We start from the raw sequence: 22,807 nt of genomic DNA, 5'->3' as shown, positions 1-22,807 counted from the left end.
GAAGAGACTTTACGCTTTAGCATGCAGAGGGAATATTTTAATTAAATTAAGACTTGTTCCATTCTTTCAAAGTGTAGATAGAGATGGAGGGGTGAAAGTGAGGATGGATGAGAGCGAGAGAGTGAGTAAAGTCATTGGGGTGTAGTGAGCACTTTAGTATGGGCTGAAATACTGTGTGCTTCTGTTTATTGCTAACTGTTAAACGTTCTTGACATTCAGATAAAAGAAGAGCAGGGAAGATTTGATTAGTTTTAGAATTAAAATTCAATGGATGGATGAGAAAGAGGAAAAAAAAGAAAAAAAATTGCCTACATTTGAAAAATGTGTCTCTTTTGAGAATATTGACCCCAAAATTACACCACTGTTTAAAAGTTTGGGGTCATGGGGTCAAAATTTGTTGATTTTAGGACGCATTCAGTTGAACAAAAGTTATAGTAAATACATAATTATCAAAGGTGTTTTGAACTTGGTATTCATCAAAGAATCCTGAAAAAAATTAATAATAGTAATAAGAAATGTTTCTTGAGCACCAGATCAGCATATTACAATGATTTCTGAAGAGATCATGTGACACTGAAGACTGGAGTAATGATGCTAAAAATTCAGCTTTGCCATCACAGGAATAAATTACATTTCGAAATATAAAAACAGAGAAAATAGTTATTTTCATTTGTATTAACATTTCAAAATATGACTGTATATTTGATCAAATAAATGCAGCCTTGATGAGCACAAGCTACTTCTTTCAAAAACAAAGTTTTGCTGGGATGTGATGTATATGACATAATATGGCTTCTTTTTTTAAAAAGTGACTAGCTCTTCATTATTCATTAGATGGGGGGGGGGGGGGGAGTTTGTCAGACCATTTCAAGGGGTCTTTTTAATAAAGCACTGCTTCTCCATGGTTGCAGTATTGTTAGCAGTTAGCATACATACTTGATTGTGTGTGAAGATGGCCAGCGGGCCAGTCATTGTCCACAGTCAGTGGTGTGTATCAATGGGCCATCAGTGAGCCCACCCCTCTCATCAGAACTGCTCTGTGTGTGTGTGTGCTTCTCTTGTTCTTTTACATGCCATGTTAATTGTGCTCCATTGTGCTGCGATGGCTCTCTTGCTTTGATCTTTGTCACCACTGTCTGTCTCCCTCACACACTCTCTCTTTCTCTTTCTCTTGTCCGCTCTCTGTCTCCCTGCTTTCCTACTCATTGCTAACTCTGTGTATATGTGTGTGTTTAGGCCTTTGATAGTAGGCTAACGGTGTAAATTGTTTAGTAGTGGTCATTGTACTATGGGTAGGTGGCCTTCACAATCCATTAGGACCAAACCTCTGTGTCGCTCTCATGTTCTTCACCCCCTGGTGAGAGCAAATCGCTAATTAATGAACAGTTAGAAAAAACACAGCGGCACAATGTCTCCTTCATGCTAGTATACACATACATGCACTCTTTAAGGAATGTTTCAGGCTTAATTTAAGTGCTATTGACATTTCTGGCATAGTGTTGATTACAACCGCAAGATCTTTTAATTCCAGGAATTCCAGAAGATTTAAATGACACTGAAGCACCAGTGTTATTTTAATATTATGTATATGATATTTTACTATTTATTCATATTTTAAATTAGCTTTATTTTTATCTTTTCAAGTTTTAGTAATTTTATGTGCTTTTTAAAAATCTTTTTTTTTTTCATATTTATAAAAATATATTTATATTTATATTTTAGTGTTAGTAGTTTTAGTACTTCTTCAATTTAAACACATTTTATTTTAGCTAGGTGCCAAGGCAGCATTTCTTATTTTTGTTTGAGTTTATCTAATATTTTTTAGTTTAGTTTATTTCAGCTCTAACAGTCCTTTCCAGGTTACCAGAGTTATGGCGTAATGACAACAAAGATGAAAGACATTTTGTGGTAATTAACATTATGCTACAACTGCTGTTGATAGATCATTCCTTTAACTCTCCCCCACTTTTTTCATTCTTTCATAGGCAAGACCTTTAAAAAAAGAGAATCTTCTCTCTCTTCCTTCTTTTCTGTCCTCGATGAAGAGACAGCCAGGGAGAAGGAGTGATAGTATGGGGAAATGATTTTTATTTATGTAGTCCTTTAAATCATAAAAAAGGGAGGGGGGGGGAGGCAGAAAAAGGGGACAGTGCATTTCCTCAGATTTTCTCAAGCATTAGTTGATCAGTGCAGTAATTTCACAGCGCTTTGGCCAGGGTAATTATGGAGGATACGGCGAGGGGGAGGAAAAAGAGAGGGAAAAGATTCCAGGTGAGCTTCCTCGTGTTCACTGGCTCGTTATGATTAGTTTAATTGGACTGTGTTTGATTTTTTCCGACGAGGCCCTGCTTCACCCTCCTGACTCTCTTCTCCGTCCTCAGCCCTCCCTCCCGCTCTGTGTGACAGTGCGGTGACTTTTCAGAGCCGCCCATGACCCTCCCTCTCAGAGAGAAACGGAGCAAACCTTTGAACTTGTGGCGGCCTCCCTGTGCGCTTTTGCGTGTGTGTTTTGAGGCAAACCGCTGCCTCTATCATGTTCAGTTTTCTGCCTTGTTTAACTGCGACATCAGTCATAAAATCAACACGTAATCAAATATATTTCTTTTTCTATGTAAATCTGTTTTCCGTGCTAACGAACCACATACGGCAGTATCTCTCTCTCTCTCTCTCTCTCTCTCTCTCTCTCTCTCTCTCTCTCTCTCTTTCTCTCTCTCTCTCTCTCTCTCTCTCTCTCTCTCTCTCTCTCTCTCTCTCTCTCTCTCTCTCTCTCTCTCTCTCTCTCTCTCTCTCTCTCTCTCTCTCTCTCTCTCTCTCTCTCTCTCTCTCTGTAGTCCACAGTCGTTAGCGTCTGCCCACCTCTGATGCGTGAGAGTCAGTGGGAAGGCCCGGGGAAGACCAATTGTCCCAGCAAGCACCAGAGACTCAGAGTTAATTGGGCCAATTAGGCCACAGTCGTCCTCCTGTTCTCTGTTCTTTGGGTCTGACGCCCTCAAACGATTCCCTCAGACTTTCAAAGGAACCGTGACTGTGCCTTCCATATGCATTTTAACATGCTGACGTGACTACACAGGCTCTCTCGCACTGCATTCCGATTGTCTTTTTAGTTCGGAATCCTTTCTTTTTCTGGTGGATTCTCGTCTAATGAAACAGAATGGATAGAAGGTAGTTGAAGGGCTGTGAGTGTGGAGATCAAAGCGGTTGGTTGGAACAGAGAAACTGTTAGAGAGAGAGAGGGAGAGAGAGACGCCCCTCCAATCTCTTCATGAGTTGTGATCAAGCCACTGCTCTCTCCGGCATTACGCACACACAGTTATTTCTCAGTGGGGCTGTCTCCTCTTTTTTTTTTTTTCTCGTCTCTCTTTTTCTCTCTCTCTTTCCACCACAACAACCACTCTTTTCTTCTCTTTCACTACATCATTCCTTTCTCTCTTTCCTACCGCCCTTCAGTTTTTAACCTCATTCATATGTTGGTCTCTTATGAATAAAATATGAAGGATAAAAGCATAAAGTTTAAGTTCATTTTGATATGAAATTGCAATTGTTTAATCCAGTTATTTCAGTCGGACTGAAAAGTGTTTGTTTATAGAGAGAGAGAGAGAAGAGAGAGAGCGCTAAGAGTGTGTGTGTCTGTGTGAACACTTTAATTAAAGAAAGTAAGTACACGCATTAGTACTATATTTTCCACTAACTTGATTTTCTTTCGCATTAATACATTTTTAATGGTCATCCTCCAAGTCTTGCTAAAGACTGAAAAATATCAAACTTTTTAAAGTTAATATGAAACTTAAAAATGTGCATTGTTGTCCGCAACCCATTTTACTTTTGTAATTTGATGTATTTCTCAGCAGAAGTGGATATGCAAGTTTGCTAAAACAACTAGTTAGTTAACTATTTGTTTGAAATTAAACAATACCGTGCACAGTCAATCATTCATGGTCTGTATGTTTTGTTTTTTGAAAGAAAAAAAAATACTTTTATTATGAGGGATGCATTCAATTCAATTTCAACTAAATGCTGTTATTTTGAACTTTTTATTCATCAAAAAATCCTGGAAAAGTATCATGTTTTCACAAAATATATTAACTCAGCAACTGTTTGCAACATTGATAACAATAAGAAATGTTTCTTGAGCACAAAATCAGCATATTAGAATGATTTCTGAAGTACCATGTGGAGTACACATCACAGGAATAAATTACATTTCAAAATGCATTAACTGAAAACAGTTATTTACATTTATATTTCACAATATTGCTGTTTTTGCACACACAAAAAAAAATTAAATAATTGCAACCTTGGTGAACGGTAGTTTAAATGATAAAAGTGGAAAATTAAGTGGAAGAGTGAATTATAAAATTTTAATAACAGGTTACAAAAAATAAAAAGTTTTTAGAATAAAAAAAAGGAAAGTCAGAGAAAGAGCAATTTATTACCTTTTTTATGGCTTTTTATGTGTGCACCAATGAATCAATTCACAATAACACCCGAAACGTGCAGTAGGAATGTAAATGGGGCCAATTTCGATTTCACGTTTACTTTAACGCATGTTCCTGTTAGTATTGGGAATGATTCATTTGTGCATTTTAACAAAGTAATAAATTGCTCATCCTGTCACCAAGCCCTGTTATTTTTCAACCCTCTCAATCCAGTAAATTCCCAATTGACCCAATCTTGTTTTTTTCTCTCAATGAACCACGTCACATTACGGAAGAAACCTGACTTTAATGTTGACTGAAGCAGGTGTGTGTTGTTTGTGAGAACAGCTTGTGGTGAATGGCTCTTTCTGCCAGGTAATTATGTTGTCGTGTAAAGGGCAAAGTTTCCTTCCCACTTGCACACAAGCCGCCTGCTCAACCTGTTCATCTACTACTGTTTCACCCGCATCAGGGGTTTGTCTTTCCAACTGCACACATAAAGCGGTGTGTGTGTGTGTGTGTGTGTGTGTGTGTGTGTGTGTGTGTGTGTGTGTGTGTGTGTGTGTGTGTGTGTGTGTGTGAGTGTGTGTGAGAGAGCAGTATTGACACACAGCTCTTCCTCCATCTATATATCCCTCTTGCCTCTGGCTCTCTGCAGTGAAATAAGCCTGTTTTGTCCTGTTTTGTTTGGTAGTAATCCCTCGCTTGATATTATTTTCATTCATGCCCTCATGAGATGTACATATGCATGTACGTTAAATGTCAGATGCCTTTCTGAGGGACAAACCTGGCCAATAGCCTTTATCCTTCCATCCTCTACTTCTCCTCTGAAATGGGTTGGTAACTGTTTGACGTGTTTTTTTTTTTTTTTTTTGAGCCGGGTGCTAAGGGCAGGCTGTGTAGCCCGCAAGACATCTATCTCTATCTCTCTATTTATCTCTTTGCCCTTGCACCGCACCAGTATCATCTACACACATGCAGAAGCATAATTATGCCATGTACAACAGCCTTTGATAGCATGTACAGTTTTCTTCTTAATTCTTTATCAAATGCATTGATCGTGGTGTATGTGCATTGATCCAGGAACCACATCTGCAGCCCAGCGATAAGGCCACGGTGGCATCTCTCTCGCGTGCACGCTCTCTCTTGCTCTCTCTCGCTCTGGTTTGGCTGGGGGCTAAAGCAGGCTGCTGTAGGATTAGCTGATGCTCAACTACTTGCATTTTAAGTTGACACCTCAACACCAAGCAGAGGCCACATTACAGAAGAAAAGCAGTCCGCCGTCCGTCCGCCCAACGCTTCCCATCCCTTACACTCTCACTCTCTCTTTCTCCCTCTCTTTCTCGACTACATATAATTGGATTTGTGAACGGGAGCAGCCGAATGCTTCCTTTAGAATGGCCGGGGACACAAGGTGAAGTTTTCTCATTACAGACCACGAAGCCAGGGGACAGATCATAGACGATCTGTATTTTCCATTTAAAGAGGACAGAAATGGGAGAGAAGGAAGAATAAAAGAGAGGAGGGCTTGATAGACAGTGCAGAGAGAGGGAGGTGAAGAGGACAAGGAAGAGTCTTTATTTCACAGGTCACTTTCTAAAGGACGGAGAGAGAAGGGGGGTTGATGAGCCCGAGACGTGGCAATGTTTTCATTTTCTCGAATGTGCCTCAAACATTGCATTCATATTTGATTGCTTTCGTGAAAGCACTGAATTTTTGGGTTTGTTTTTTACTATGCAGAGTTTAAGATTATTTGCGTATACCGTCGTCTGTATGAGTTCATAGGAAAGTAGGGTGGAAAATAAGAGCCGGTTCTTAAAATAAGATTGATTGCCATGAGGACTTTAAAAAGTCTGTAAATGCACTTTTAAAGAATGCAATGTTTTATATATAAATAAGTAAATAAATTAAAAATACATAAGACAATCTTTTTTTTCATTATATACTATTAAAAATATAAACTATAAACTATATAAAAATATATACTATTTTGTTTAAATTAATAATAAAACACTAAAAATTTAAATCAGTCATTTTAAATGCTACAAGAGAATTTGGGCATCACAAGATTCTAATGTACAGTATGAAAATTGAGATTTGCTAAAAATTACATTTAACAGTGTTGTTGAAATAGGGTTTTTAAAAGAGATGCACCAATGTATTGGCCAATAATCGGTATTGGCCGATAAAAGCAATTATTTTCACTATTGGCCATCGGATGATTGTTTGAAAACAGCCGATGATCTGGGCTGATTATATCCTGTCAATCAAAAGGGGGCAGAAAAACGTCAGATTGCAACTCATACTGTGTGTGAAGAAAATGTCTTGTGTTGAATATAGGGCTGTTGAAGTAAATGAGATGGTATCGCATTAAGAGTTAAAATAAAAAATGGCAATCTTAAAGCACGCTCCATCTCACCTGTAGTTCAAGCCAGGTCCTCAGTTTTTCCCCACACAAAACATTATTTTTAGTGCACCCCATTCAATAATCAAAAAGAGCTTTGTGTTTTATTACTTCTGATAAGAAACAAAGTTTCGCTTCAGTTTCAAGTGGCAGCATGAAGCACGAGTCTTTTTTTCCAATTTAATACAAGTTATCGCATGAAAAAACATGCATGAACATCAAATGGTATGTTGAAAGATACAGTATAACTCATGTAATCACTCAATCAGTGTTTAAAACGTGGAAAGACGTCAATAAAACAGCTTGTAAACAATGTCACTTAATGTTGCTTTTACCTCAAAGTTATCTGATGTTTGTTAGTTATAAAAAAAACAGTAGAGAGGGGCTAATTTAGAGTTAATTATATATGTATGTTTGAAAACTACATTACATGTATTATTATATCTGAAAATAAAAAGATATAAAAAAAATAGTTTGGGATTAGTTGTTAGTTTTAACCTCTAATATTATTGTATAGTAATATTCCCTGTATAGTTTACTGCAGCATTAGTTGGGAAAGATTTATTTTTCCTAAGGAAAATCAAATCAAACTATCTGTATCGGCATCGGCATCATTCTGAATATCAGTATCGGTGGAGGTATTTAGTATCGGTGCATCTCTAGTTTTTAAAGATTAACTTTAAGTGAGCATTAAATAACGGCAAAGGAAATCTAAATGTAAAAATAGGGGAAATAAGCATGCACATTTAAAAATACAATACAGAAAAAGATATTGGCCAGCAATAATATCAATATGGTCCTGTGCATCCCTAGTAAAATATTTTTTTTCCTACTAAGAATTTCTTCATCTAAAATGATATAATTAGCCCAAACATTTTCCATTTTTCTTTAAAATAACAAAAATAACCATCCATGGAATCATTCATGCAATCAGAACCATAATTGATAAATTACTAATGATTCCCGTCTGTACACACACATTTGTTGTTGAATGGGATAAAGATCCAAAACCTCTCTTCTTCTGCGTGTGTGTGTGTGTGTGTGTGTGTGTGCGTAGCCCTCCCCTTCTCCGCACACTCAGTGTGTCATGACAAATATATCTGTTTGTGCTTCACTGGCTGGCACCGTCTCTGGCTGGCTGGCACGGCTGTGTTAGCGCCAGGGCCCTGAGCCTGTGTGTGTGCCCAGCCGAGCGACTCCTTCCATGGCTCGCTGCACCCCCGCAGCCCCCACCCACCCTCCAGCCCCCTCCAAAAGAGCAGCCAGGCTGGGGCAGGCACCGGGACCCCATACCCACTGTGAGTGCTTCTGTCTGGGCCTCAGCTCTACTGCCCACCCCCTCTCTCCCTGGATCTCCTGTCCAGAACGAGGGCGACAGCCCTCCATTATCTGCTTTTGCGACTCTCTCCCTCCCATTTTACTTCCCAAAGGATGGAGTGAGGTCTTCCCACACACCATGCTTTCTTCTACACCTTTAACTATGACTTTGTCATCGTTTCTGCCACCCCTGTGTTCTTCTTTCATTTTCCTCACTCGTTCTTGTGGATCCCCTCATTATGCTTGGAGATCTGCAGCTGGGAGGTTGGATGGGCCACTGATCTCTCTCCCCTCTCTTCCTCTTCCTTTTACTCCCTCTTTCTCTTCCTCTCACTCCAAGCATAGCTCAGTTGGAGAGTCCAGACTGAACGGTCAAGCTTCAGTGTAGCTGAAGAAGAGCCACTTGAAGTCCATTTGAAGAGAGAGTCATTAAAGAAATCTCTTCATAAGAGGACAGACAGTTTCACACCTCATTGCTGCTGTAGAAATGGATCGTTCCACAGTGGTTATTCTGCACATCGTGCAAGACTGATTCATTTGGGGAGTTCATTTGTATCTCTCAATGATTGTTTTGACCTCATACCTTAACTTTCCCTTTCAATCTCTCATAATTAAAATTTTAAGGGTTTTATTGGCATGATTTTTTTAAAGCATTAATACATATCACATTAAACAATGATGGGAAAAAATGGCAACATTACAATAAGGTTAAATTCTTTTTTATTATATCTTTTAAATAAATTATTTGCATAGTGATTTTACAGCATTTATTAATCTAGCTTAATATTAACGTATAGAACATTTAAATCTTACAAAATATATTAGTATATGTTGAAAATATATTATTATGTTATTGCATTAATTAATATTAATGTCTAAAATCTTATTGTATAAAAAAAGTCTTTCTTTTTCAACTTTTTCAACTCCAATGCAATTAAATCATATAGAAGCATAACATATTGTGAAATATGGTGAAAAAGTACAGGCCTGGAAAATGTGAAAAGTCACAATTTTCAGTGAAAGTAAATTGTTCTGTTTAGGAAAAGACTCACTGATATGCATTCGAGTGTCTGGGCTTTTTTTTTTACTATCAATGTCAGCATCCATTTAATGTGTATCAGCTTTTATACTAGCTATACTATGCATTTCCAACTTCATAAAGCGTCTGTCTGCACCTTTACAGATTTGACCAGTTTAAGCCTCTGTTAAATGTTTCAGCACAGTCTGTATGGATGGAAGCATCTCCCCTTTCCTCTGTCTGCTGCTGTTCTTCATCTCTTGTTAATTTTCCTTGACTACAGTATTACAGAACATTTCCTGAGTTGCCTAAAAGCAGTTTACACTGGGCACGGTGGTAATCCTGTCCTCTGGGCACACACACACACATGGAATCTCATTTTCTGTACTAATGGCTAGCCCAGTCCTGAATCGCTGTATGTAAAACAGTGTGTCGAAGGTTGTGTGTGATGATACCTGCAAGGTTGAGCCGATCATGTAGCATTTTAGACTTCAGCTACAGAAAGAATGACAATTATATTACATTAAATTGTATGATGAGCACAGGGCAAAAGCCTCACAGCTTAAAAGAAAAATACATTATTATAGTGGCAGATTTTGTCTCACTCACAGAAACACATGGTTCTCTCTTTTTTTTTTATAGCCATGTGATTAAGTTGAGCAATTCCAAGTCACCCCCCTTTTAGAGCAGATGTATTCATTTTGCAAGAGCATAGTGGACACACACTCGCACTAAGCATGCCCAATTCAGCTTTTGCAGGAGCGCTTCTGTGTTTTCAGGTGTAACCTGGCCTTAGCTTTGTCTTGCATGTTCAAATTACCCTGAGACTCAAGGGCCCCTAGGCTGGACCCCTGAAAAGTGCTCCTGGGATTCCCTCATCTGCATCTCTCCGCTTATTGTCCTTCTGAACAATGGCCTCAGACAAACAGTGTCCACAGAAACAGGTGAAATGGGGTTAATTAGCTTAACGCTTTTGTAACCAATTGGGCTAATTCACTCTCTGCTCTTTTCCTTTAGAAACCTGTTAGCACCTTGAAAACGTGTGCATGTGTGTGCATGTGGCTGTCTATGGAGCCAGGTTACCCATCATGCTTAGCGAACCTGTCTAAATGTTAATGAGTGGTAGTGATATTGCAACTTATAAATATCTCACAAAATTTATTTATTTTTTTCGCTGATGATGACTGGACAGAGCAAAGAAATCAGTGTGGCCCTCATCAAAAGTCGTTAAATACATTTACACTAGCCAGCACTTCATAAGACACATACTGGATAAGAACATCCTGATCAAACCTGCCAGATCCAACAAAAAATACAGGTTCAAGATGCAAAGGATCTGGGAAAATGCATTTAATGTTTCCATAGTCTAATAAAGGAAAATAAAAAATAGTTGCTATACTTAAGGACATTTCTTTCAGTATAAAATGCTTTTTTTTACCTATTAACCATTATATTTAGCAGACTGAATAAGTCCTGTAGAATAAATAACATTGTTTAACTGGAACCTGGGCAAATTGAGTAACAGTCACAGAGCCGGTCACAATTAACAAAGCTTATTGGCGATTAAAAAAATGTTATCACCCAAAGTAATGACACATAGGCTTTCCAACTAATGTAAAACAATATTTACATAGTATAATAGTAGTAAATTATCTCTCTCGCAATGTCCCGCATTGTCCCGCAAAATCACATCTATGTCCTGCAACAGAGCAATAACCAGGTGGTTACCCTTGCTCCAGTGCTCCGGGGGAACCTTGTAGTATGACGTAAGAGGGAGATTGAATTAAGCATCTATAAAGCAAAACAACAGAGAAAAAAACATAGCCCTCCGATACCATGTTAATTTAATCTTGAACTGATTAAATCCAAATTTAGTTTTAAGGTTTTTAGAAAAAAATAATCTTAAACATCTTTAGTTTCATTTTTGATAAACTAAACCTTTTTATTTTTTATTTTGAAAAGCCCTCGCTATGAACATAGCCATGGAAGCTGGAATGTCGTTAAAGGAAAGGGAAAAAACCCAAACTGATTAATTAGGAAAAGTTATTTCACCACCTGCATGACGTCATTAATGTCAGTTCTACATTGTTGAACCTTGTTCAGTTTACTACTGTGGTGACTAGCTAGTTAATTTCTCTAACAGTGCATCACACTATGGTAGTTAGCAGCGAGTTATGTCATTGTACATGAAAACACCCGTGGTTAAGTTAAAGTTTATGTAATAAAGGTTACTTCCATAATAGCCAATAGATTTATTCATAGATTTGAAAAACAAACATTACCATTGTGATACTTTGAGGTGCTCTTGAGGGTGAACTTGATTTATGCCTCTACGCAGACACGGTAAAACGGTGGTCAATTCCATTTTATGTTGCCTTAAAAAGATTGTGTGACATATCCAATATGGCAAACTGTTTGTAGGAATGTGGTCTGTTATTAATAAGCAGTGCTCACTAATGAACGTTAAGAAAGTTTGGATCCAATGACATTTCCCGATCCTTGTCGTCTTTTCTCTTTTCCTCATCTGTCTATTCCCAAATTGATGTTGCGAAGTAGTTGATGCATACATTTCTGTCTCTTCCTCTTGTTGATGCACACAAAACACTCATAAACATGTAGTCAGAGAAAAAAATGACACTCCAGTAAATATCTCAGGTTTATTATGTCTGGATATAGAATCAATGACAAATAAACCATGCAGTGAATCTCTCTCACTCGCTCTCTCTCTCTGTGCCAGAGACCCTCCATCCTGGATAGTAAAGAAAGCTGCTATCAGTTTGATCTGATGGGAGAGAGAGGAGTGAAAATGGCATTTCTGTCAATTTCTTGAGATGGCACCCGTTCAATAACCCCCCTCTCCCTCTGCCTATGTCTGTGTGTGTGTGTGTGTCAGGAGCGTGATGAAGAACGGCGCAGGCAGCTGCGAGAGAGAGCCAGGCAGCTGATAGCGGAGGCTCGATCTGGAGTAAAGATGGCTGAACTGCCTCTCTATACTGACTCCACCTCTATTGCCTGTAGTGCAGCTGGGAACAACTTAAAAGGAAGGTCAAAGACAGCTGGAGGTGAGTGCAGGGGGGCTTTTATAGGCCGAACACGCACATACACTCACAATGCATAAACACGCACGCACACTTTCTCATAAGCATGCAAACGCACACGCAAATCTGCATGCGTTCACGCTGAAATACCACACACAGAAGCTCTGTTCCAAAACCTAGTGACCTGCCTATCTAGACAGTCTCCCCAAATGTACATACCTTGCTTTGCGAACTCTAAAATAGCTTTACATCCTTCATAATGAAAGGGGTGGTATAATGCCCTTTTCACAAGATGTAAATGTTTTTGATGTCCCCAGAATGTGTATGTGAAGTTTTAGCTCAAAATACCCCACAGATATTTTTATTTAGCATGTTAAAGTTGTCACTTTTTGAGGATGAGCAAAAAAGCACCGTTTTATGTCTGTTCCTTTAAATGCAAATGAGCTGCTGCTCCCTGCACAGAGGGCGGAGCTTCAACAGCTTGTGTCATTTTACCTCACACAGACATGCAATGAAAATTTCAAAAACTTTTAGCATTTTATGTTCAAACCGGAGTCAGATGATGTCAACAGAGTCAATGATGGAGAGACTCGAGGAGAAGTGACAACATATAGAATGCAACAGGACATTTCTGAATGGTTTGTTGATGAATTTATGTAGCTTATGTGTAGTTATCTTCTAGTCATTGATTAGCATATTCTGTCTTGATAATCTATAAATCGTGTTCAGGGGGCGGGGTTTATGTAAATTCTAGGGTTGGTGATGTCACTAACCCGGGAGGAAACTCATGTAGTCCCTACCAGCCGTTTGTTGTAGTCCTTAAAAAGCAATTTCTTTAAAAGCAAATATCTCTCTTTGCTTTGAACTATGAGCATTGTAACTTTGCAGATGTTGTTTATGCTCAAACAGCAACATTACACACTAACTAAAGTTAGAAAAGTGAAATCATAATCAACCACCCCTTTTAAGGTAAACCCACAATGCATTGCTTCATGGTCAGATGAAAAAAAAACATCCAAGATGGCCGATAAAGAAAAAGGGATGTTGAATATTGATATAACTCATTCACTGCCTAAAAATATTGGTATTGTTTTGCCCAATATGCGCTAGTGTGCTATGTACATTTTGAGGTACAATATGAAAGTAAATGGGGTACAAAACAACAGGTTTCATTATATGGATAAAAAAACACAGACATTCTGAAAAATATATTTTTTGTGTTCCACAGGAAAAAAAGACATACTAGTTTAGAGCAACATGAGGTTGTTATTTTATTATAGCATATATATATATATATATATATATATATATGAGGTTGTTATTTTATTATAGCATATATATATGTATATGTATGTTGTATTTTCTGCTTTATTTTAATTATTGCACTAATAACTGCAGAGTAATATTCATGTTAATGCTGGTTGGAATTCAATCCCCATGGTAATGTTTATTCTGATGAGACACATTTTGTCAGTTTTTGTTATTCCTGGCTCCCATAGGCCCCCTGGAAATGTTAGTGAAAATGTTCCTAACAGAACATTAAGGCCGAATGCTGGTGTTTGGCCTGTGAGATTTTTAATTGGCTCACAAAGCCTGTGTGTGTGTGTGTCCATTAGGAGCAGGCCATATGTGTGTGTCCATTAGTGGCTTTCAGCCCTTAAAAAACGTTTTTGTTGCTCAGTCCGTAATGACAACCAACACTTCTGCTTTCAAGGCCCAAAGGAGCATTACATTAAGAAACACACCAACACACCCACATAGTCTGAACTCTAATTTGAGGTGTTCACAGAGGGCTTCACTTCCATTTGTTCAGGCAGTCGCTTCACACGTAATCCTACGGAAATACATCAGGAAAACTCTGGCGACAGCCAACAGTGCCCTATGCCCCAACACGCACACATACACACCAGTCCACGGCCCAAATCATCATCACCGTCATTATAACACACACCCATGCTGGGTAATCAGTGTCTCATTGTCCATGGAGGACTCCTATAGACCGGATCTTCTTCAGCTCTGCTTTGCTGCCGCGTCCCGCGTTATCATCAGCCACCATTTCTCCTTTTATTTCAAATTACAGGACAATGAGACGGCACGTTAGTGTAGCGCTAGCCGTTAGGAGGACTGTGCGGAAACAGTGGGGCATTAGCATAGCGGGTAGCTGTGGTGTGTTATTAAACGTGTTTACGCCAAGGGGTGTTAGCGTTGTGGCTAGCTGCTGCGTATAATTAAAAGCGTGCACGTACGTCGAGCGAGAGGGGTGTTAGCGGCGCGTCAAGGTTTTGTTTAATACGCGAGGTGTTAACATAGCAGGTTAGCCGCTGTGCCTAATTCTGTGCCGGCTCGTGTCCGTGTGTACCATTTCACAGCTCAAGGGGAGACACAATATTCCTCTCCTTTTATCTCTTTCATCTCTCCCTCTTTGACGCCCTCCATTTTCTCTTCATCCTCTCCCTGTCCGCCTAATAGTGTTCCCTCCTCCACAATCACGCGTTTACCACATCTCGGAAACTCCACAGAACACATCTCGTGGCCTGCAGAGATGGACAAACCTGCATATGGACAGAGCAGAGGAAAAACAGGTCAGAGAGAGGGAGAGAAAGAAAGACAGTTTTAAAAAACGGTTTATTTGGCCTTTCAGGCTGTTGAACTCTGCTAATTGTAGAACTCATTAAAAATCAGGTTGGAGGGAAATGCTATAGGCTTGATGCACAAGGCCTATCGTGCAGAACGCATAATCCCACCAACACACACACTCACACATACACACTTGAATACACAAACACTCTGCTCTAATTCTGAGAGAGCTCAAGCTGAGTAGAGCAAAACATTCACCAGCAAAACTTTCACCAACTCCAGCAGAATGCGTTCTGTTAATTAGCTTAGCACTGCCCTGTGTGTGTGTGTGTGTGTTGCTATATAATGGAAAGTAAATTAAAAAAGCATGAGAGAAAGGAAATAAGGAACATGCTGTCATTTCTTTTTCTCTGATTTTCAAAATGTTTTTTCTGGAGAATGTCATGTGCACACAGGGCTGCACGATTAATCGAAATAAAACCAAAATCATGATATGGCTTTGTACGATAATCAAATCACAAAACCTGTTATTTTATTAAATAAATATATGTGCTGGGTGGTTCAAAGTAAAGCATTCTGGATCATGAGCTGCTCGCACATAAAAGAACAGTGTTTTCAGTGTCTCAGAGCAGCTCGGTTTACATTAAATGCTGCTCCACTTGAACTCCATCTCTGCATTTGCTCTGAGTTTGGGTTGCTTATAACGTGCGTTTGCCAAACTTGCAATGAAAAGTGCTTATAAACCAGCTGTTGTCAACACAAGAGAAGCCTTAAGTCTCTCTGGTTTTCCACCAAAATAAAAGCTTTATGGTTTAACGTTTGAAAATTAAGAAATGAAGACGACCATAAATGCTGAAATTGTTGTAACTTTACTGTTGTAGTGTAAAATAAAATAATCACATGATTTTTTTTAAAACTCTTTTTATTTTACATTGAAATTACAATTGTTTATTTTAATATTTATATTTAGTACTATTGTTTTAAAAAAAAAATACATTAATGGTATTCACAAACATTTCGCAAATCACAAACATTTTGGCCAAATTGTGCAGACTTGCAAACAAGCACAGGAAACCTGGAACCTTTTTTAAATCACATTTTAAATGGCAGTCAGACTAAATGCAATTTGATTTTTTTCCTTAAATCATGCAGCACCATTTTTCCTATTTGTTCTGTCTCTTATTTAAGCATGTGTGTGTGTGTGCGGCTTTGCTCTAGTTACCATATAACTGAATGAGATCGATGTGTTTGGATTGAGTGTGTATTGTCAAGGGCTCTGTGGGATTCAGATCTGTGGATGCGGAAGAGGAACTCTGGAGGAGATTTTGCCGTCAAGGCCAAATCGGCCGTGCAACACACACACATAAAGCTCAGCTCTCTGCCAGACACTCTCAGCCATCTGCCTGATTTTTCTCAGCTCAAACAAACACACCCCAATGTGACAGCAGCAAACTTTTTGTTAAGGAATTACCGTTTTATGTATAAATGGGTCTAAACAAATGCTTTTCTGACTATTAACTAACATGCAAAGTTTCCTTTCCCGCTGGAATGCCGAACTAACGCTCAATGCTTCACTAACCACCTCTGTCTCTTTGCTCTTCTCTTTTTTTTTTGGCCGTCCCTGTTTGTTTGTTTGCTCGCAGACGTGGTGGATGGGGTGAGTGTGGAGGGTGTGGATGAGGAGGGCAGGAGTGATATTGAGGCGGCGGCGTCTCACGCTGATGATGTCTCGCATACTAACCCTGAGGAGGAGCTGTCTTCTTCATGTCTAATGGAGGATGATTTTACTAACTCTGCCAGTGACTTGGCCTCTCTGGGTAACCCAACACTGCATGACCTGTGCTTGTGTTTGAACGTGTGTACATGTTAACGCTTGTGTGTAGTGATTTATCTGTTTGCATCTACTTCTGTTAGTTTTTAACTTTTTTTAACCTTTGACCTTTTATCCTACCATAATGACCCTTCATTTAGTAGGGCTGCATGATTAATTAAAATTAAACTGAAATCATGTTATTATCATCATCATTATGGTCATATTGATATATAATAATAAAATATTTGGTCCAAATTGTGCAGCCCTAGAAACAATTCTCTGAAAAATCTCAGATTTTTTCCCTAAATTGTTCAGCCCTCTAATTTAATACTTATTCAGTTTCCAGTGGGATTACTTTCTATTTTAAGCACCTTTTAAAATGTATTTCTTTCCATTCAAAATAAGCTCATCTGTTTCAGACACAGAAGGGTTGTTTGTGTCTGTAAGAGTTTAATTAGTTTAATTAAAAAATATTTGAACATATCCTCAAGACAAACACAATTATATCTTCTGAAGAGATGTTTGTGTTTTGTTTTTGTGTCTTGCTGAGCAAGTCATATGATATGATATATATGATTTATCCTCCTTCTCTTTAGTTAACTTATGTACAGCCTATCTACATTGTTTGTTACATTGTTTGGTTTGTGTTTTTGTCTGTTATTGTGAAAAGGTCTATTTTTTCACAGACAAAATCTATTTTTCTGCATTGTGATTATGAAAAACGAGCTCATTTTGCTCATTTCAGTCTTACTTTTTTTTATTTTCATAGCACAGTTGGACCTGCTTGCAATCACATCATTCTCTAGGGCACGAAAATGAGCTTGCATGCTCAACCTTTAAATACTTGGTCAGCATTTTCTGTAGCAGTTGCAGCACACTTTCAGAAACCCTCCACCTTCCCCTGCTCCACCTGTATAGATATTGTACAGCAGCAGCGTGTCATGTTTGTATTGGCAGTAGCTAGTCCCATACTTGCTTTGCAGCAGCGTAGCAGATTTATTCCACCAAGACCAAATATATCAACATTGTCATACCCATTACCATGCCAAACACTCAGAGAGTTGTCATGACAGAAATGAATGCATGTCATTATCATGGTGCACACTTTTAGTTAGTTGGGGATGTGACTCTTATGTTTGAGCAAAACTGTTGGTCACAACACACACACACACACACACAAATGACTCCTGTGGTGTTTTTTGGGCGAGAGAGAGGGATGCTGGGAGACGAGGAGAACAGGACCCACATGAAAAGCTTCCTCACCTCACTTTCATCTCTAGCCCAGATGAGAGAGAGAGAGAGGGCTAGGCTACACCTGCTAGTGAAAGGTTACTAGAGAAAGACAGACTTGGAGAATATAAAGATGGACATGAAATAAGGCACCAACACATGTGAAAGACAAGTCTGCGTGGGAAGGAAGAAATTTAGAAGTCATTGTTCATTTGAAGAGAAAGAGGAGGTATTGTGGGTTGTTTCTCTTTCAATTAATCACAGGGACTAGCACTGTTCCCTTTAAGCCGTGCACATGTGTGGCTGCTCACTAGCAGTCAGTTTCAAAAATAGATAGAGGAAAGCTAGAGATTTCTTGAATTTGAGCTAAATGAATGGACAGCGTTTCAACTGGAGTTTATCCGAGTGTCCATTGAATTAGAGCTAAATGAATGGATAGCGTTTCAGCGGGAGTCTATCCGAGTGTCCATTGATTTGTTTTGATTTTTTTCAGTATGCAGCTAAAGCTGTGAGAAATCTTGTGTGGAAATACACAGCGCTGATTAATTCCCGAGAGGATTAGTTCACAAACAGTACAGTACAAAGTTCATTGTGGCATATACAGAGGCTCACAAAAGTTGTGCATTATTTTTATTTATTTTTGTCTTGTTTTGTGATCTCAACAAAGCAAGTTAAAGAGTTTTTCTCTCTTCTTTTTTTCCAAGAGAGAAACTGGAAAACGACAATAATGCAAGGCCTCTAGATAACGTTTTTAATAATGTTAAAATGTGTTAATAATTTTACATTATAATATCATAATTTTAAAATCATTTAATCACATTTGATTATTTACAAAATGTTTAAATAAATAATTTATATGTAATAAATATGTATCATAATTGTATTAATTAAAATGAAGATATAGATTTATGCGTTTCGATATGTATTGTTTGTTAATAAGTAATGCATTTAGTAATTAAATAATACACTTAGGGAAAAAATATTTACATATGTAAATATGTAATGATATTCTTATGAAATAGACAAAACAATAAAAATATTTATATATGTAATTAATATACACTACATTTCAAACGTTTGGGGTTAGTAAAAACAATACTTTTTATTCATTATTTATTATTATTATTTTATTTATAAGTCTTAAGAAACCATTACTGTATTTTTAATCAAATAAATACAGGTATGCTGAGCATAACAGCCTTTCAAAAGCCTTTCTGACCCCAAACTTTTGAACTGTAGTGTACATTATATATTTCTGTAAAATCCAGCCAACAGAAATGGGTTTTGCTCAGCAATTTGAAATTCAAGGGTGCATTGGGAACAACAAACAACACAAATTAATTCACAACATGTGTGTGGATGTCATTTATGAATCAAGGGAGACATTCCAGGTGTGTCGTGCTCACAGCATCTCGCTATCTCTCCAGAAAAGTGTGTGTATATGTGAGTGTGTATGAGGTTGAGAGGGCCAGTTTGCTTAAGGGCAAACATTGTCATGTCCTCTGCTTATCTGTGTGTTGGAGACGAGTGGCCTACTGCATATAACACTTCCTCCCTCTCTCTTTCTCTTTTTAGGTGTGATGAACAGCAGGCATGTGGACCTGAAGCTCAAGAAGCTCACAGAGTTTCGGCCACAGGGTGGCAGCTCTCCTTCCTCCTCATCCTCTTCTTCATCACTGACAGCATCCAGTACTTCACCCCTCAGCCCTGAATCAGGCGGCCTGCAGGTAACATTTACACCCCACCTGCTCTATCTTTAATTGTATTCACTAAGCAAGCAGAACTAATATTATTGCTCATACTTAGGGAATCATTGTGAACTCCTAACCATAAGTAATAAACTTTGTTGAGTAAGACATGAGTCACTTCAAATTGTGTGACTTGTAGCTTAAAATGTGTAATATTTACTTTTCTAAGTGACTTAGAACAGATTTTAAGATAGAATGAGTATTAAAAACAAGCTTTACAATGAAGGAGGACCTGAGCCATATTTAGGGATCAGAATATCGTACAGACTTGGGGCTGTGCTCTTTTGTTATGGGCTTGTAAACAACCACCCAGAACACCCTTGTAACTACATAGAAGCGTGCTGAAAGACACCATACAAATTTTCATCATGATATGCAAAAATGTACCCAACTAAACATTCCCAAAGGGCATTGAGAGCTTCTTTATTGTATTTTATTGTAGGCTTGTTATGGTAGTTTTATATGTGTGTGAGGTAAAAGACCAAGACAGGTTGATTTTCATTGATTTGCTGTCTCTTGTTTATTTTTTGTCTGAGGATCATCATGTGTTTATATATTAAGCCAGAACACATGAATGACATTTTACAGCCATTACCTCATATCACACCTGACCTTTTCTGAGAGAGAAGAGAGCTTTGGGATGTATCGACAGCAGCGTGTGGCTCACGACGTTGACATGCAGTGGATTGATTTACCTTGTTTATTAAATACCAGTGTTCTGTGTCTAAGAACATGCATACCGGTGTACTGCTGACTACTTGGTGTTTATACGCGTGTGTGATGACCTCCTATCTCGCTGTTGTATTCAGAGCCCCCAGGTGGTGACTTCAGGGCATGTTCAGAGATGCTGGCGACTACCTTCCCCCACCTGTTCGCCCCTTCGCTCTTTCTCTCTGCTGACAGAGGGGATTTCCTGTGAGCAGATGTTAGCAAGCTCTTTGATGCACAATGACTGCAGTGATGTGTTCGTTTGAGTCGGCAGGCCTCTTTCAGTGCACTGCAGCAGGTGTGAAGTAATTGGTCGAGGTTTCCCAAGGACTAGTCACAAATAGGTTAGATTCCAGAGACAGATATACGGACATGACGAGGATGACGCAAATTGTCACACATACAACGATTCATTTGGGTTGGAGAAGAAGAATATTTACCCAGTTATATTATTGGTAATACTTAACCAATAATAGCATAATTTATACACATACTTTATTTTGACTAATAAAAATGATTAAGTGTTAGCAGTAACTTTAACAAAATTTATGGAAAAACTTCCATGAGAAAACATTAATTTTCTGCATTTACTTTCAGCTACACTAGCATTGAAAAGTTTGGGGTTGGTTAGAATTTTTTTTTTTAAATTGCAAAGTCACTTATGCTCATCAAGGCTGCATTTGTTTAATCAAAAATGCAGTAAAAACAGTAATATTGTGAAATAGTATTACAATTTCTTTTTAAAAAGTAATAATTTATTCCTGTGATGGCAGAGCTGAATTTTCAGCATCATTGCTCCAGTGATCAGAGTCACATGATCCTTCAGAAATCATTCTAATAGGCTGATTTGGTGGCCAAGAAACTTATCTTATTATCAATGTCAAAAACGACTGTGCTGCTTAACATTTTTCTTTGATGAATACAAAGTTCAAAAGAATAGCATTTATTTTTAATATATATAATATAAATGTCTTGCTTGAATAAAAGTATTAATTTCTTTTTCTAAAATAAAAAACATACTTAACCCAAACTTTTGAATGGTAGTGTATGACACTTGTTTAAGCAAAAAATTTATACATGTGCACATGAACAATATTGTCAAGAACTGGCAAGTGTTTCTGAGGAACAGTCTTAGTAACTGTAAGATGAGGTGATTTAACCGATAATTTCTAGTATGCCTTCATTATGAAATGGCTTTTAGTGATGAGGGTCTTATACTCTCATTCTCTATGAACAGTCCAGCACCTGCTGCAGAACTGCAGGCCTACACAACAGGCCAAAGCCCAGGGGAGGATCAGCAGGGTTACGAGCACTGCAGCTCTGAGCCTCAGTAGTTAGTGGGGTTTCAAAGAAAGAGCAGCTCACGCTTTCTCTGGTCTCTTCTGACCTTCACCCTATTCTCCATTGCAACCTTGTCTGCATGAAGAAGTTAGAGTATCATATGTGTCCCTCCTTCACATTTTTAAGACAATGCATTAGGATCACATTCTCTCTCTCAAGGCCTGCTCTTGTTGTAGCGTCTTTTAACTCTTAAAAAAATCTGACTCAGCCGTTCCATCCCTCGAGGATTCTCCCATCCCACAACTCCTCGAGGCCATAGTATAACGGTTTGGGACAGAACGGTTCCCCCCAGCACACACACTGCAGTCCCCCAGTGCTGCCAGTTGTGTCTCATTAGCAATTGTCTCTATGCACTGTGAGCCTGCTGCCATGGTGGCACACGATAACCGCCTGCAATGAGCAGCAGACCGCAACATTAGTCACGCATCCCAGATACACACACACACCTCTGCCAAAATAATACCCACCACCACAATAATGATCGGGACGATAACAGATTAAAAAGCGCTGATCGCGATGTGGGGATAGCCCTGATATCTTCCCCAGCCAGGGGTACCGAGGGGCCGTGGGGGCAGGTGTTTCAAGGAAGGGGTTGTTAGCGAGGGTTGGAGGCCTTGGGTCCTCCGGGAAACGAGGATTCTAGCGAGGCTTTGGGTTTGAATCCTGTTTGTTTTCTTTGGACTTTAACATGAGAGGAATCAGACAGGGTTAAAGGGCTTTGTTGAGCTGTCTCTAGAGATCCAGGCTGTTGAATGTGTCGTTTTAACACGTAACACGCTCACGCCTTTGGTTTTGTGTGATGACTGCGGTACTCATTCCACTTATAGGGATGGACTTAGGGTGACATTTTTTCACCATCAGATTGCCATTGTATGATGTTTTATGAATGAGTATATTTTGTTTTTTTCTCCATCATATCTATTATTTATTTATTCAAAAATGTACACATATTATGAATCTATTTTACCTATTCTATGATGAGCATGTTTTTAATTTCTAAATTCAAGTTGTTTTTCTGGAGGAAAATCAAGGTTGTAAAATGTCATGTGATGATATTTAAGATGAAATTTTTTTTTATATAAAAAAATATATTTTTCTTAAATTCCATAACACTTTATAATAAGGTCACATTTGTTAAGATTAGTTAATGGATTAACTAACAAACTAACAATGATTAATACATTTCTACAGAATTTAT

The 22,807-nt window shown here is 38.4% G+C and overlaps 1 protein-coding gene across 2 annotated transcripts in view; it reads left to right on the top strand.

The window, feature by feature from the left end:
• The window catches only part of ehbp1 (EH domain binding protein 1), a 139,227-nt gene that overhangs the window by 86,090 nt on the left and 30,330 nt on the right, over positions 1 to 22,807 (top strand). For both annotated transcript variants that reach the window (XM_081393848.1, XM_081393847.1), the window contains exons 16-17: positions 12,048 to 12,216; positions 19,388 to 19,539. In XM_081393848.1, coding sequence (XP_081249974.1) covers positions 12,048 to 12,216; positions 19,388 to 19,539 — 321 coding nt within the window. The remainder of the gene's footprint in view (positions 1 to 12,047; positions 12,217 to 19,387; positions 19,540 to 22,807) is intronic.

This window comes from Scardinius erythrophthalmus (assembly GCF_964197995.2).
Source record: "Scardinius erythrophthalmus genome assembly, chromosome: 19".
Lineage (NCBI taxonomy): Eukaryota > Metazoa > Chordata > Actinopteri > Cypriniformes > Leuciscidae > Scardinius > Scardinius erythrophthalmus.
Note: the sequence above shows the minus strand (reverse complement) of the source record. Positions and strands in the feature narration are given on the sequence as shown.